Source organism: Vidua macroura, chromosome 3 (assembly GCF_024509145.1).
Source record: "Vidua macroura isolate BioBank_ID:100142 chromosome 3, ASM2450914v1, whole genome shotgun sequence".
Lineage (NCBI taxonomy): Eukaryota > Metazoa > Chordata > Aves > Passeriformes > Viduidae > Vidua > Vidua macroura.
The window spans coordinates 80,995,146-81,012,953 of NC_071573.1; the positions used below are offsets into that span (position 1 = coordinate 80,995,146).

Here is a 17,808-nt window from a genome sequence, read left to right on the forward strand (position 1 = left end):
TCTGGAGCCTGTTTCAGATGCTGAAGGGCAGATGGGGCAATGTCTGTGTGATCGGGCCCCTGCCCACAGGTCTATCAGGACTGTTACAGCAAGTTACATAACTCACTATGTTGCAAACTGTGGAATAGCAGCCCCTGGTTCCCTGCTTCCCTAATCCCACATGAGGTCCAAGAGGGAATGTGCCGAGACCTGAAATCGGTTTTCTGAATAAGCCCAAGATGTGGGCAGAAGGAGTTTTATGTGGAAGTTCCTGGAACCCGTGGGGTTGTTTGAACCAGCTCTTCTGACTGAGTGCCACCTGGATGAGTCTCTTTGAAGCACACGGTGCCCATTGTCATTTGTCAAAGAAACAAGGCAGAGCCACAGACTCTAGTTGAAGATCTTGGGCAGGCTTGAGTGTAGTGTGGATACTGTATTCACTTCTGGCAGCATCCAGAGTGCTGCAACTTGCTGGGGCTTGCATCAGAAAAATTATAATCTTAAGTAACTATCTATCCCAGTTGTATTTTAAATTTTTTTATCATTATAGTTTATTTTTAAATAATGTTTTAACATTTGTACTAAAAGATTTTCCCAGCATCTGAATCTTTATGTCACTAGAGTTATGTACCTTTTACTTTTCCAGACCTTATCGTTTCTTTTCTGAAACCTCATTCCCCTGAGGTCATATTTTCAAATGCCAGGCTTACAGCTGCTGTCTTTCAGGTTAACTTTATCACTTTCCTGTTCTAAAGGCTAATTCACATTGGATACTGTACAGTTCTGTAAGTGGTCCACATGTACTTCTCTCTTCTCTGTAAATGTTATTTTTAACTGTAATGACTATTGGAGCATGACACTCACTAACAGGGATTGATGAGCAACTTTGATGGACTTGGACATGTGAAAGAAGGCTACAGGGGCTGCCAACACTGGATGAAGACTGTCATGAAACAGTGTTTATCAGAAGAGATGCTTGAAATAAAACTAAATGCTGGTTTTAAAATGGTTTTCTCCTGTAGCTGAAGATAGACAGTTCAGACCCCTTGACATAAGCATTTCCCATTTACAAGGATTATGAAGACTGTGTTTTTCTGTATTTTAATCAGTTCACTACACTCTTATGCCAAATTGGGCATTTGAGTCGCTATAAAAATATATGAGGCTCTCACTATTGTTTTATGTATAGCAAAGTGGAGTTGGCATGTTAGCATCTGTCTTTCAGAATATTTGATGTCTTCTACAAAATAAATTTTATAATCAGTAGTCATTTAAAAGACCAAATGCTCAGCATGAAATAACACATAATATTTATAAACTTTAATGTCTTTTCAGGATTAGCATCTTACCCTCATTGTCATTTATATGCTGCTAGAATTCATAAATAGAATTCATGTAGTTTTTATGAACTACATGTTGCTCTTGTATAGCTCCACACATTCAGAGGTTTTAGCGGTACCTACTGTTTTCTTAATGCTCCTGTCCTATTTTTGATTTTTGTTTTTGATTTAGTCTTTATATTGCTTCTTACAAATTTTTATGTTTAAATATGATTTGAGTGTGCCACATGTAGAAAATGTAAAGCCCAGGTTTCTTTAACACTGATGAATTCAGGCTGACAGTCAGTAGCAGCTGCTATTTCAGCTGCTATCAACTATTTTATATATTGAAAAACATACCTGTGTATTGCAAAGTAATGAAATTCATCCCTGTACAGAGGGAAAGGTGAAGAAAATAAGCAAAGCTGTCAACAGCTGCATTTCTTAAATCAGCCCATCTCTTGTATTTATTAGGCCTCAGTGGTCTTGCAATGCAAAGGAACCTGATATGGTAAGATGTAATGAAAACTTTGAGGACGTTTATATGAAGAAATGAGACCACATTAAACAGTCACAATTGGAAATGTGGTGAAAAAAGAGCAGAATGTTCTTTGGGGAGGATAGAAGTACTCTTAGTTCCTAGTACAAAGTTTGTATTGTATTGCTTTTTATGATTTTAAAAATAGGAGGGAACTTCAACGGGGACCAGGGAAGTAGTTTGCCTCTTTCTGCCAAGTGCAGAAGTTTGGAAGATTCTAGGCTCAGAAATAAACTTTGTCTTGCCCCTGAGATTTTTTTAAATTTTATTTTGTTATTATTATTAAGCTTGTTGGTTTAGGCTGCCTGGGGAAGTGAAGTCACCTCTACTCTAGCTCTATGTACAGTTCATAATTCAAATAACAGTCTTGAATATGTAGGGTTGTAGGGTTGTGAGAAAAGTCTGAACTTCTCTTCATTAAACATGTTTGGCATTTTCTGAGACATGTTAAGATTGCCTCCTGTTGTTATAAGAGGAAAGAAAGGATTATTCTGTTACAGTGACACATTTTCCTAAACTGTTCTTTAATAGAAAATAGACAAATACTTTGCTGGTAGATCATTGCTTCCTCGAAACATAATAAACAAATGCTCCATTTAATTCTGTTGACTTTGTTCTCATAGATTAGAATTTTAATAAAACAGACCCAAATAATGTGCTGTAGAATGACCTCCACATAACTGGTAAATTTTGCTACAGTGTAGTGAGCTCAGTGACCCGAAGTAGATCCACCCTTTGTTGAGTGGATCTTGATGTCTTCATGTGGGCTCCCCCTCCTACTCTTCGGTCTTGCAGCTGGTGTGATGAGAAGAAAAGAGGCATAGTTACTTCTTTGCCTAATTACTCCTCTGCTGTAATTTCCTACTTTTTCTGGCTAGCTGAAGTGGGTGTTACTAGCAATGCTTGCTTTGCCTGGGCTCGTTTCAGCCAGTACTGAGCTGAGGGTTCACTGGGGCAAACTGTTTCTAGATGAGGACTTCTGCATTTGTGCTCAGGCAAGTTCTATCATATGTGTTTAGGCAAGACAATCTGTACTGCACCGTGTTCAAAATGAACACATTAATCAGAACTGATCTGAGGCTGCAAGCTTCAGAACAGTTTTAACTCACAGTTCTGGTGATTGGCCTTCTTGCCTTGCAAGAAAAGATAGTATGTATAACTGAGATACCAATTAAAATAGAAAGGACCACACTGTGCTGTAAAAACTACAGTTGCTTCTCCAGTGAGCTTGCCAACTGGACTGCTCTGAAAGTGTGTGCAAGAGAAATTAATCCTGCTTCCCCATGAGTTGCTTTTCTTCTTAGAAATGTGAGTATGTGCACGCATATGTGCATGTATGTGCACATACATGTGACTACAAGCAGCATATTTTTCCCCATAATATTTTCCCTGTGTCTTGCTTCTTTCTCCATTGTGATTATATGTATTACTTGTCCATCTGCTTTAGCAGCCCCATCCTGAAGTGCTTTGTCAGACAGATGCACATCCTGCTGGCCATCTCTTCCTCGTCCAGCAGAGCAGGGTGTGCATCACTGGCATGACAGTGCTTATTTTTATCATTAACATTATACTGAAATGGATAATTCAGTCATATTTCTAGATTGAAATCCATGTAGAACTGAATCCAGTTTAAATCATCTGGCTTGCCTCATGCTTCATTCTTCTTGTAGCTGTGCTATGACAGCCCCAAAATAACTATAATGTCTGCTAGGTAGCCAGATTGCTGGCTACCTTTTCAGCTTCTCAGCCCCATCCCACTTAAAATAAACTTAGGCAGTTGGTACTTCCCCTGGCTATAGCATGACCTCATAGAAAATAAAAAAAAAACACATGTAGTGCTACGTTTTGATGGCTATCTGCAGGTAGAATTGCCAGTGAATTAATCCCAGTAGTACTGGCTGAGTATTCTTGTGTCTGACACCTTTGCAAGTCAGGGCTCCTCTTACCAACCTGGTGAACTTACTTGCAGAGAGTACTTTACAGAGAAAAGTGTTGTAGTTAAAGAAATGAAAGATAGCAAAAAGAGATCCAGATAAAATAATTTAAAAAATCATCTCTCTTATTCTGTTCCCTTAAATTTAAGAGCATCTTCTTGGTCAGGCCAGCGTATCCAGAAATGTCTTACTAAACTACAGAAATAATGGAGGAAGAGGGAGAAAGAGAGGAGTGAAATGCTTTTGACATCACTCTTTACATTTCAGCTTCTATTTTCCTTTGTGGTTTGAATCTGATCCTGCTTGAACAGAAATCTGAAATACGCTCTCAATACATATTCAAAAGTCTTTACAAATGTTCTAACAAAATCCCTTCTGGAGCAGCCACCCTGCCTTTATTTTTCTCTGCTGGGGAATTTATTCCATGGTGACCTCTCTCCCTAGCTTGCAAGGAAGAGGGCATTTAGGCACACTGGGCTGGGCTCTGACTCTTTAGAAAATCAATACAAAATCTTGCTTCATTAACACAAATCTATTAGGTTGGTGTTAATTGGAGAATGGAGACAAGGAGAGGAGTGATCCCACAAGATTGCTTTCTTCCAGCACTCTGTGCTTGCTTTCACACACTCACCTGTCACAGCTGTCTCTTGAGGCTAGCAATTTTGATGAGATGTATTTTATGATTTAACAGTTTACAGGCTGTTTTATAAAATGATGCACGGTACAATACATCAGAAAGGAAGCATCATGTATTTTTCTTTGCTGTTTTATGGATTTCATTGTTAAGGAACATCTTTTTTTCAGGTAGTTGGCTCACAAATAGATATGCTTGTGTGCAGTAAATACCAGGACTTTTCCAAAGTGTGGTAAAATTAACCCTCCTGTCCCTGAAGACCTGTTGCCTCCACTGGGATGGAGAAATTAATTTGCTGACGGATGTTACTTATTAAGAAACAACCGAGATACGTTAATATCCAGCCTGGTCTGTTAATTCTGTGCATGGGAAATGGACACAAAAGGAGAATGAATTAGAAATGCCAGGATGAGAGAATTTCTAGATCTAGGGGAAAATGTGTAAAATGAAATACTTTTGTTAATCACAGTTTGGTTTATATTGCTTTTTGTCCTAAATAATAAAGAATTTCAGTTGCATAGTTTTGTCATCAAAGAGGGAAAGAAGACATTTAAATATTAAATACAAAATTCAATATAAAAATATAAATCACATGATAATCTGTATATAAACATATCATCTAATATGTTTGAAATATTTAAACACATGAGATTAAATATAATGTTTGGACTAATTTTGCTGTCTTGGTTAGTATACATTTAACACTGCAGGAGATTTTTTGCTTGACTTGGTATATATGCAGTCATATCTGATAAGGATTTTCCTGATTTTTAGTTTTATTTAGACCTATAAGACTCATTTGTATGAATATAAGGTCATATTCTGGTAGACCTAGATTTAAATTATTTTTTTTCAATAATTTTCTCTAAGTTTAGCTTTAAAATTTTTAAAATAGGCAACAGGAAATGCTTGAGAATAATTCTGGAAGATAATGCCTTATACTTAGTAATGCAAAATGTAATTACAAGAAGGCATCTTTGGCATGGGCGTCTTAATTGATGTTTTCTTTGTGCATTTTGAGAGATTGCATTTAAGTGCATTCATGGGTTTTGAGAGATGGCATTTTTCTGCTATCTCACATGAAAGAAGTAGATAAGAAATAGAATTAAATGAACTCTAGACACAAAATGGCAATCTAATGAAACAGGGAGACTATTTTCCAAACACATGCACTGTGAGCAATTTATTTTATGTAATGATAATATCTGATTTATTTCAGGTTTTGTTCATAGCTTAAAGCTTTGGCCTATTCTTGTCTGTAAATGTTAGGACTGCTGGGGCAGTAATGATCACTGTCATAAGAGGAACTCATTTTGTGATCAGGGACAACTAATGAACACACGTGAACAGATCAAGTGCTGAGTGAGCTGGTTTCAGAAAGGAATCTTACAGGTTCTCTCTGCTCAGTAAATCTTTGCTAAGTTACTTGTTCTCTGACTTCTAAATGCAGATGATTAATTTACTTATTCATACAAAATTAAGCTCTTATAATTGAACTGAATTTATGTATGCTGGGAACACATTTGCATAGATTTAATGTATGATTTGATTCGGTTTTACTTACTTTATTTATATTACATTGATTTGTAATGATTTAGTTAACTCTTTATATGAAGAGTATTGTTTTTATTTGCAGAGGTCTTTTTATTTCTATTCATGACCGGGGTCACATTGCTACAATGCTTAAATCCTGGCCAGAAAGTGTCATCAAGGTAAGTATAGTTTTAGTTGCATAACAAAGCTGATGTTGTTTTGTACCCAAGATGAATTAGTTAAGATAATTTTATAAGCTTTTTATTAATTTAGATTTTGTTGATTTCTTAATTCATTTTTTCAACAGAAAGAATGCTGTTACAGCCAAAGTTTGAGGCATTTAAACACTTAGTTTTTTAGCTATAGGTGTTCTTTACTGATTAATCGGTCAATTACATTGAATATTATGTAAAAAAAAAAAACAAACAAACAACAAACCTGAATACTTTCTCTGCATTTCAGGAAATCAAAGAATGGTTGAGGTAGGAAGGCACTCATCTAGGCCATCCTCCTGCTCAAATGAGGTCAGCCAGGACAGATTACTCAGGGCTATGTCCAGCCTCTGAATTTTGAGTATCACCAAGGGTAGAGACCCCACATGATCTCTTGGCAACCCCATTCTAGAGTTTGAGTTAATAGTTTTCCACCTACAGTGCTTCATGATCTGTCATAAAAAAAATCTTCAATTTCCAACTAAAATGGCTTGCTACCGAGTATGACAAGAAAGTTATTGTGTTGTCAGCTGTTTGCCATACTGAGCTTCTCTCCTTTATTATGAAAAGTCTTTCTTATTAGCATAGACAGTTTTTGGGGTTTACTAAGTTATTATATTTCTGTCAATGAGAGCACATGCTTCCTGATATGTATAAGTATGATGGAGTATGTTGTTTACTCAAGAGAGGAAGACATACATCTTTGAAGGGTAAGAATCAGGTGGTTGTAGACAGCCCTGACAAAGGCTAGTAGGAGTGACTGGCTCTGGTTCTGCTGAAAACAGACATGACAAAACCCAGGAGTTGGTGGTTCTTCTTTTTTTGTGGATAACTTCCTTTCCCTTCCTCTTCTGTTTTCATACTGTTGACAGAAAAATGTGAGAGGGAACAATGCCAGTTCTCTTGTAATGTAATGCTAAATACCTCTCTTGTGTATTCTTAAAAGTTTTACATGAAAGTCCTATTAACAGTGAAGCAAGAGTCTAAAATAGTGTAACAAAACCACACTAAAATATAATAAAACAATTTTTTGCTTTTATTGTACTATTGATTTGTTTACACCTGTTACAGTTTATACATGTAAAATAAAAAACAATGGTAAGAAAATAATGGAATGCTTGGTACATACAAGCAAGGAAGTGATTTTTACAATGCTTTCATTTCTTCCTCCAGGCTATTGTGGTGACTGATGGTGAACGTATTCTTGGGCTTGGAGACCTTGGCTGTTATGGAATGGGCATTCCTGTTGGTAAACTGGCACTTTATACAGCATGTGGTGGAGTAAAACCTTATGAGTGTCTACCAGTGATGTTGGATGTGGGAACAGATAACGAGGTAAATCCCTTTCTGAGGTGTACTGAGGGGTTTTTGTTACAATACGGGCTTTAATTCTTTGCAAGCTAAAAAGTTGTAAGGAAAATATCTTATCCTAATATACAGTGTAGATATACTGATCCTAATGCAGTGTAGACTGTTTTGTAAGGTTTAAGTAATTAAGGACACTGTTGTCTCTAAAAATGTGCTGCATACACAGTACGTGTTAAAATGTGGTACATGAAATTTGGTCTCAAGAAGAGGGGGATGATAGAGGTAAAAATATAATTTAAGGCAGTATTGTTTCTCCACTTCTGTCAGAGAATTTCTCTACAGTGATTTCTGATATGAATTTTGAATTCAGGTTCAGAATAACTATGCCCCTCGTTTTGGTGAACTGCTTGAGGCTGTAGTCTGATCTGTGCTGGCAAGGTGTGTTTATGTAATTCAGTAATATGTTCCCTTTAGTTATAAAAACACTGTAAATTTTCCCCAAGTGAGGTTCTAGTGCTTCAAGTAGGTGGACCTTACCCTCCTTAACTTGGCTTCCCTTTTGTGTGAAATTCAGATTTAAACTTGTTGAAATTTGGCTCTCTTCTTTCCAGTACTCTTGGGATTACTGGTTAATTACTTGGCCTTGATCTTCCCTTTTTTTTTTTTTTTTTTTGTCTGAAAGAATATTTGAATACTTGAAGGCTCTGGACAATGTCAAATTAGAAAGAAGATCACCTGCAATGTATTTACACTTTTGTAGAAATAGAGAGGTTGTATTATAAATGATACAAGTGTTAAACTTCATGCATGGTAACTGGATCAGAGATTTATGTGTATTATAGCTAAACAAAGCATTCCTGCACCAGTAAATTTTGCTGGGGCTTCTGGATTGTTGGGTTGGGTGTGTGCATCTTCAGCTTTTTACACACACCCTGACCCCTGCCCCAGTGGGGTCATTTAGGCAATGCCTGATGAAAGCATTACTGAACAAGAAATGTCTGCTCCCCTCTCTCTCTGTCCCACCAGAGCCCCCTTCTAAAAGCAGACAGGCTTTCTTGTGAGATGTATCTGAACACTGTAGCAAGTAGCCATATCAATTAACATATAAGTCTCATTAGCTATAAAACATTTTTATTTTTGGTTTGAGCAGTTATTTTGGTTTTGAGCAGTTGGGCCAGTTTTGTAATCTATTAATGAATGTTTCTAGGCAGTTAATTGCATCAGCTGTAGGCTTTTCATTTTGCTTTTATGCTTCTGTTTCATTCTAATTTTAATTTTTTGTAGCATATTATTTGCTTGAAAGCTATCAAACACCTATATATACACACAGCATCAGCAAAACAGGCTTATCCATGCTAGTAGCCCAACTTTTATGTCACTGTTCTTGTGATTAAGCATTGGGTTCAATGTCTATGAAAGAGTTGCACACAAAGTATTACCATGTGCATAAAATTTGTGTGACCTGAAGTTTGTTGATGCTCTGAAATACTTTCTGATCAGGAGGATGCCTTTTGGGTTTTTTTTCATTTTGGGATAAGGCTTCTTATTAGGAGGGAATCAGATCTCTGCATTCAGCTCTTGGGATGTGAACAAGTGTGACTTTGTTGCTGTACCCCTTAATTGATTACCTGACATGGGCCTGATAGGATTCATAAATGGGAGCTTGGATACAGTTCTCAGACTTCTTTAGTCAAAGTTAGGGATCCTGGGGCACCATCTCTCTTAGTTTTTTCCTTCAGCACTCTTCCTCTCACCCAGTGGCACATCCCTGTTCCCTCCTTAACACTTATGTTCATGTTACCAGTTGATGAGTCACTACAGAGAACTGAAATTGCTAAAAAGCATCCACATTTTGCTCGCTAAGCTGATTATATTAGGCCAAGCTGGCATGGAATTGTATTGAAATTCCTTATCTTTAAAGCTAAACCTCTTGAAAAAATAAGTGTATTTTCTTAGTCTAGTCAGGATTTTCCATAGTAAGATACAATAGAAATCGCTCTGACAACTTGTGCATATATAAATAATAATTATGCTGAATGTGTTTTTTTAAATGTGCAGATGTTTTTCATTTAGATTAGTTCCTTCTCCCATTCTGTGGGGGCCTCCCTGCTTCAAAGGAAGTTTTAAAAATGTACTTTTGGCAACTGTAACGTGGAGGTGCACAACCTGCAAATTATCCAGAAAGATTAATTCTTACTCAAAAGCAGATTGCAAAAAAACCCAACTTCACAAGCTCTCATCCTATATTGTTTTGCTGTGTGCAGAACTCAAACCACTAACTTTGAGGAGCAACTCACTCAATTTGAGATGGTCATTAAAGTCCTTGTTACTGTTAGTTTTAGCAGAGGCATTTTTAGCTAGGATATTTTCCTGTTACTCATAAAATCAAGGAGAGAAAAGAGAAGCAAGTAGAGCATTTTTACACAACTGCCTAGCTAATAAGCAAGAGAAATGAAAACTGCTTATTTATGGTTAAAAACTTGACCTAGTAGAAAGTCCCGTGTGACCAAGCCAGTAAATGGTTCCATGTAGTCAGTGTAGGACTGAGTGTCCAAAAGAAGCAGTGTTGACTGCTGCCAAAAATAACAGGCCTGTTTTCTAAGGTATTGACAGGACAAGTAATTACTGAGGAACATTTTTATTCAAAGCATTTAAAATATTATTTGGAGTACTGCTAGTTATTTAATACAAACCATGGCAATCTCACTAAAACTTATGCGTTACCAGTGTATATTTTAGGTGTGAGGATGATGCTTCTTAGGTGGGATTTCAATACAGTGAAAACATGCTTAGGCATTAGTCTGAGTGCTGATATGAAAGTGTTGTTGGAAATCCTGAGGTGGTATGATCTCTGGATCCTGAATGTTCATCTAATTGTGCAGAGTTACATGTTAAATCACCTTGCAATGTTTAAAGAAATAGACGGTAGAAGAAAAATGAATAATTGTCAAGATACAGCTGCAATGTAGTGGAGATCTACCTGAAACACATGTTCAGCACTGGAAGGGGGATGGTTTAAGGATGGTGGAAACAATCAAGCTGGATCAAAGGGAAGCATTTAAGCATCAAAATTAGAGTGATGATTATTTTCTGCTTAAAAGATGTGAATAAACTCTCATGAAATAAACAACGTTGAGACAAGTCTTGTTGGTTTGTCAGTCAAAATCAGTGTGGCTTACAAGGATGTGAAAACTGGCAGGTCAATAAAAACCAACCAAACAGCAAAGCCTAGTAATAGAAATCAAGGTCAAAAACTATCTTTATAGGCAGTAAAAAAAGCAAAAGACATTAAAGAAAAATAATGAAAATAACTACAAATAGTAAGAATGAGGTTTTCTGTTTTTCCTGATGCTTTTCCTTAGTGATGGTACCTATGGAGGTATTAGATTGTCCCTGTAAATATGGTAGATACTTCTTAAATATAAGTTTTATCTGTCTTGGCAAGAAGTCCTATTTCCCGTTTTATTAACAGCAAATGGATATGTTGAAAAAGCTTTAAAAGTTTATCAAGATCCTTAAATCAGAATTCCAAATAATGCTCTGTCAGTTTTTTTTGTTTTTTTTTTTTAATGTGGTAGAAGCTTTCTCTGTACCATGCTGAGCTGGCTGTGGAGGAAGTACTAGTTTTTTCTTAGGTGTATCTGGGATGAATTGAAAAAAATCAGGAAGATTGGATTAAAGGTAAGGTTTTTTTTGAAAATGTGGTGATCATGGTCCAATGAGAGTTTACAGAATTTTGGTTGACTTATTTTTTTACCCTTGAAAGACATTTGAATTTTTACTGTTTCTTTTAAGAAACAAAACTAATGAAAAAGCAAAGCAGGCCTCCTGTGTTATTGAAGAAAATGCAATTTAAAATATGTATTTCTGTGAGGAATAATAAAATACCTGTGGGTTTAAGATATCTCAGGGGATTTTTCAGCTCTGCAATGTTTATATCTTTATCAGTGACTTGGAGGCAATATTTTATTTTTCAAGGGTCACAAAAGAGACATGGTCTAGTTAAACTACTGTTATCCAGACAGAGGAGTAATGAAATCTAGCAAGACTGATGCCTTGTGTTATATAGAAGTCAAACTAATGGTGAAAGAGTTTATTTTGACCATAAAAAATTTAATCTAACACTGGATACTTAGCAGAGGAATGAGACCTGTGTTTATTTGATACCTTAGAAAAGAAGCTTTGACAAGTTCATGGCTGCCCAATTCTAAACTAATCACATGTGTAAATTCAATACTGGCAATGGCCAGTTGTGGGAGATTTGGAAAGATTGTGTGTTAGCTTTAAATTTAAACTATATACCATAAATTTCAGTTTAGGTAGAAAGTATTCAGCTCTTTCAAACAGTACCTTTACACAGTGTGGTAGAGCCAGGACAGCTCATATTGAAAGGAATTTTTACACAGGCAGTTTCTAGCAGGAGAGATTGTGGTGCTCTGAGCACCAGCACAGTGCCATGTGGATTGCCCAGGGGTCAGAGATCATTCCAGCTGCAAGGGCTGCAAGGAAGCTGGACACACAAACATTCTCTTGCCCTGTGTAGGCATGGCTAAAAAGCTCATTGGTCACATATATATGCCCTTACTGTGCACATGAATCATGATGGCCAGTTTACTTTTAAAAAGCATTGGTCTCTTCTCCAAATGAGAGATAGGATGAGAGAAAATGGCCTCAAGCTGCACCAGGAGGGTTTTACATGGGATATTAGGAAGAATTTCTTCACAGAAAGGGTTGTTAAACATTGGAACAGACTGCCCAGGGAAGTGGTAGAGTCCCCATTCCTGGAGGTATTTAAAAGCTATGCAGCTGTGGTGCTTAGAGACATAGTTTAGTGCTGGACTTGGCAGTGCTGGGTTAACAGTTGGACTCACTGATCTTAAAGGTATTTTCCAACCTAAGTAATTCTATAATTCTATGATTTAAGCACTGAAAAGTGCACAAGAGGGAGAAATATGCAGGGCAGCTGCTAGGGCAGCTACTCCTTCCTGTGTGACAGTTCAGGGACTTGTGGGTTGCTATTTCAAGTTGTTTCCTGCATGCTTGTTTTGGAATATTTTTTTCCTCTTAACTTACTAAAATATTGAAGTGCAGGAATGTGATGGTTCTCACAGTTGCCCTAAATAGGTCAGTGAGCATGCCTGGGATAGCAGTTCCAACTCCTCTGGAGGAGTTACAGGCATCTGTGCTGGAATATACAGTCCAGAAAAGCTGAGGTGCAAATTCAAGCTCAGCTTTTCAGCTTATCCTAGTTAGCTTCCTGTATTTCCCCACATTATTTCCAATTGTTGTAAGAATTAGTACTAGCCTTCCAAGATTCATATTCTTGAGCAGTACCTACACAAAAATGTGCAAATGAAAGCTGATGAGAAAATAGAAACAAACTTCCTTTTCTTATTCATATTTCAACCAAAATAGAAACCTGGACAGTAGAAAACTGATTATAGAGGAAACCTGCAATTTCATACCTTAAAAATCTAAAGATATAAATGTGTCAAGTAAATAATTTAAATTGTGCAGAGCTGCAGGGATTTCTAAATAAAAGACAATCACAATTTGCATTCATATGTAGAGTAGTTGCACTTTACACTTTTTAAAAAATGTAGTAAATACGTAATGGGGATGATTATGCTCTCTGATTTTAAAAAGGTCCTGTGACCTTCCCCTTGAATGATGATTGTTAGAACTGGAGACATTTCAGTGACAGTTTTACTATAACATAGCAGTAACATTTCCAGAATTCTATGAATAGAGGGTGGTCCCATCTATATAAAAAGAGTCTATTTTTGTATCTGGTGCATATATGAGAATCTCATTTCTAGGTTATATTCTCCAGTGTGTTCCCAGTACTTTTGCATGTTTCTGCAATACAAATGACACTATGTGTGGTTAAAACAGGTTTCCAGATGTGCAGGTTTTCATTTATGTATGTTGAAATGTTACTGGCCAAATTAACCTGGGTGATGGAAAGAGGCTTTTTTTTATATGCTCTACAAAATAGTCAGGCCAAAGAAAGTGCTCAGAGGTAATGCTGTGGCTCAGTGGTGCTGAGTTCCAAGCATTAATTAACATTTGTAAAACTATTGATGAAGTAAATCTTCTGTATATTTTTTATTTTTTGGTTGCTGCCTGTCTGTGGCTGTCTGGTAGGAGATAATTACACTTTCCTTTACCAGTTAAGTTTTATTTTACAAGTGGATTTTTTCCTCTTAGATATTGCTGGTGTACTGCCTTCCCTGGCAGTATACAGTCAGCACTTGAGGAGGGGAGAAAATAGATGACCATTCCTTTTTCTTCCCCTTCCTGAACTTCGAGTTGGCAAGAAAATAACGTGATTAGATACTAGTTTCTCTAGAGTCAGTGTCATGAGTAATTTTTTCCATTCTCTCTTCAGTGTTAAGAAATATTGCAAAGTTGAGTGATATCTGAACTTAAAGTCCTGTCTAGCCCATTGTATAGGAAAAAAAAATCCCACACTGTTTTATTTTGTCAGAATCAGTAGTCTGCTTTTAAATCTATTCAGTTATTTGAAGTGGACTGAGTTTGTATTAGAAGAGGGAATGGACACTGATTTTATAGATGCTTATTGTAAAATTTGAGGGGTTTAGTGTTACCTTTCCAGTGTGTTTCAAAAGGTCCAAGTCTAAAATAAATATGGCATCATCAATCTCTCCTAAACATGCTTTATTTATGTAACATGGACACCTGGAACTGTGCCAGCATCCATATTACACTTGCAGACTTAAAAAATGCTCTGGAGAAGGGATGGCACTTACAAGGCACACCATTTTCCCTCAGTGCAGGGACTGGTGGGTGACATGTTTGACTGGATCATGAGTATCTGACAGCAGATGTTCTTCAGTAATTTTTGAGAGTTTTCCTTTCCTTGCTCTTTAATGCTCTTATTGAATAGCTACAATATGTCTGTAATACATTCACAACTTGAAAATTTCTTAAGTTATTTTTACTCAGTGTTTTAACTCAGATGGGTTGAGAATTTTTAAATGTAGTAATAAATCTAGATTTACCCAAGATACTGAGATTTCCAGTGTGTTTTAGTCTTCTCAAGACAACCTCTTTGAGTTTGTAGTCTGTTTTGTCCCTAGCCTTCTGCAATTTTTAATTACTTTTTCTTCTGTATCTTCTGTCTTACTGTATATTTCTGTGGCTATATTAAACCTTCAAGAAGACTGTGTACAAATGTCTTCTGTTTCCTAGGGGATGCGTTCTACTAATGATATATTAAGAGAGCTGGAACACAAAACATTGCCTACCCCTTTTATGAAGTAATTGTGCCCAGAGGGGAACAGCATTTCCCACAGTATTTAGAGCAGTTAAAAGTTTTGACTTATTTTCAAATGTAGAAGATCATTTGCTATTCTTCACCATGGTGTTCCCAGGGGAACATACTGTGTCTCCTCTCTTGTTTCTGTTTAGCTGTTTTTCTCATATTTTGTTAGGCATACATCAGCAGCTGTGAGTACCAGTGCTTTTACCAATAAAATTCAAATATAAATGGGCCTGGATTTTGAATATTTATTCTCTTTAAATATTTTCCTTTGTTTCAGAATATGTACTATCAGCATTTTCTTTAATGTTGCAGTCATGTGTAAAGGCCTTTGTTCTTTACTATTGCAGGAGAAAGGAATTCTGTGTTTACATTGCTACTGTTATAGTACTCATCTTCTTTTACCCTAATAGAGGGTGAAAAATACCTTGATCCTCATTTCCTACCAGTAGCAAAAGTACTTACAGTCCTTTATAAATATATAAAAAACAGTGGGGAAAGTTTGGTTTTTTTTTTTCCACCAGGGACTTAATGTAGTTATTGTACAACAAAATGCTACTGCATTTTTAAAAATTCATCCAGTTGTTCCAGTATAATTAAATTAAAGGATACTTTCAAGTACATACTATCTTTTTAAGATGCATAAAATAATACACTTGTATATTTTAGTTGCCAGACTTTCATCCACCATCATTCTAAATTGCCTTTCCTAAAGTTCTCTTATGCTTCCATAAAATACTAAAGATGTGTTTGCAGTCTTCTTGTAACCATCCAGCCTTTCCATGTTGCCTGTATACTAAACCCAAATCTAGACTTCTCTATACCCACTCAGGCAGTGATGTTTCTGCCTCTTTCTTTCCCATACTTAAGGTTCATTGGAATGGACAGTTATAATCTTGTGTTTGATTATCAGTCTTGAGAGTCTAGAGCCAAACCAGGTAAGCTCAGAAAGACTTATAAAGAGATGTGGAGCTTGTCATCTCTACCTAAGCTAGTCCTCCTAGGCTAATTTTGTAAGGGGAACAAGTGCTGCTTCTTTTAAAGGAACTGTCTCAAACCAGTCTAATAAATTTTATTTTAAAACCATTTTTAACATATTTTTTTACTTGTTGACTATAAAAAGAGCCTAGACTAGTTTAGATGTAGGAGTATCCAGTATAGGTTCTTAAGTTACCTAACATGAATTCATACTCAATTTGCACTTCACTTGCCTCTCTCTGCATCTGATATGTGGTTACTGTGTTACTCAGGGGACTTTTACAGAGACTGAAATTTGGTTTTGAACTTATGTCAACCTCTTATTAAACAAACTCTTGATATCTTTGAGAAGTGTCATTCCACTGCTCTTTGAGAAATACCATTCCATTGCTTAGTGCGTGAGAAGATCTCAGCAATTGTCTGCTACTTTTGATCTATTTTCATCCTTTAAATATTGTCATTTTGGCTAGGAATAGATGGTATTCTTTTTCTGAGACTGTTAATTTATTATCGTGAAATTTGCTGTTTATGATTATTTCTTTTGTGAAATGTTCTATTTCTTTAGACCACAGAAAATGTGACAAAACTAGGTGATGCCTCAGATTTTCACGTTTATCAAACAATGTGTTGGCAATGATTTTTAAGACCTGAGAAGCTGAAGAGGGAAGGGTTTTAGAAGAAAGAATATAAGTGGTGACACAGGATTTAAATCTCAGTTTCAGCTGACACTAGAGAGAATGAGCTGTGTACTGATGTTACTGTCAGTCCATTTAATTTCTTCTTACTTCACTTTCCAGAGCAAGGGGATCTATGAAAGAAGGCAGAAATTCATATCTGGAAATGCTTATTTTGGATAGCATGCGTGAATATCCATAGACTAAATTGATGGCAGACTTTGTTTGAAGATACATTGGACATTTCCAATTCTTTATGTTCAGAAGACAGCAACAGATAGTGTTTGTTTTCATTGGCTTTCACAGTAACTGCTGTCAACCTCGTCAGCAATTTCACAGGAAGCAGGGAAGACAAGAGAAGGAATGGGCATAAATATAGCTATTATCACAAAAGGTGGGAAAATATGTATTATTTATGGCTCCACATAAGACAGCCTAGCATCTGGGACAAAGCTTGTCACGCTTGAATTCTAAAGGTGCTCTTACAAATGTTGGCCTTGCACTAGCAAGTCTGCTTTGTGCACAGAATGACTTTTTCTTTTTTTTTACTAGTGATATGACAGATATTTAGTTGAGATGCCAGCACCAAAATAATATTAACATACTTTTTTCAGTCCAGGGGACACTGTTGATGTGACTTGTTGTTGTAGGAAGAGGTCCAACCCATTTGGCTCTAAGAAAGAAAATGTCTGAATGTCAGCACAGGAGACAGGGATGTCAGGGTCAAAGGAAAGACCATGTGGAAATAGCTTATGGAAGTAAATGAAATAAATAGATATAAGTTTAATAAAACTGAGGAGAGGTCACAACAAGTGATGGAGATTTATAGTTACGTGTGAATGGAAAAAAAAAAAAAACTAAATACCAGAACTGTTGGTGTAGAAATGAGATATGCTGGTAACCTAGAACAAGATTTTCAGTGCTGTAAATGGTATCTGTTGATATGTTAAAATTCTGTTCAGTCTGATGTACTTGAGACACTCTGCCCTGATAACGTGTGAGCTGATACAATATTAGCAAGATCCTCTTTATTAGTATAATATTAAATATGAGAGAAAAAGGTCTTTGAAGGTTTTTTTAAGGCTTATGTTATCTTTGTAATCTTTCAGATGAAGGAAAATTATTAAGATGGCATTTTTCTGAATACTGCTAATAAATAACAAGCCTTTACTAGTGTCATCTTCAAAACAATAAGTCTTTACTCTTTGCTGATTCACTTTGTTGATGATTTGCTTTTTGATTTTAGGTTTGTTAGGGTTTTTTTTTTTTTTCTGTATTTTTGTCTGGTTTTGAAAGCTGGATGAATCCTTATAATTAGACATTCCAGCTACCTATCCTAAACAAAATTTGTAAATGTAAGTACATGAACATAAAGGAAATTATGTGTGTTTCTTGGTTTGCAAAAATAGTATAG

General features: G+C 36.2%; 1 protein-coding gene across 2 annotated transcripts in view; it reads left to right on the top strand.

Annotated features, from left to right (window-relative positions):
- The window catches only part of ME1 (malic enzyme 1), a 152,863-nt gene that overhangs the window by 57,415 nt on the left and 77,640 nt on the right, over positions 1–17,808 (top strand). For both annotated transcript variants that reach the window (XM_053973257.1, XM_053973258.1), the window contains exons 4-5: positions 6,041–6,116; positions 7,323–7,484. In XM_053973257.1, coding sequence (XP_053829232.1) covers positions 6,041–6,116; positions 7,323–7,484 — 238 coding nt within the window. The remainder of the gene's footprint in view (positions 1–6,040; positions 6,117–7,322; positions 7,485–17,808) is intronic.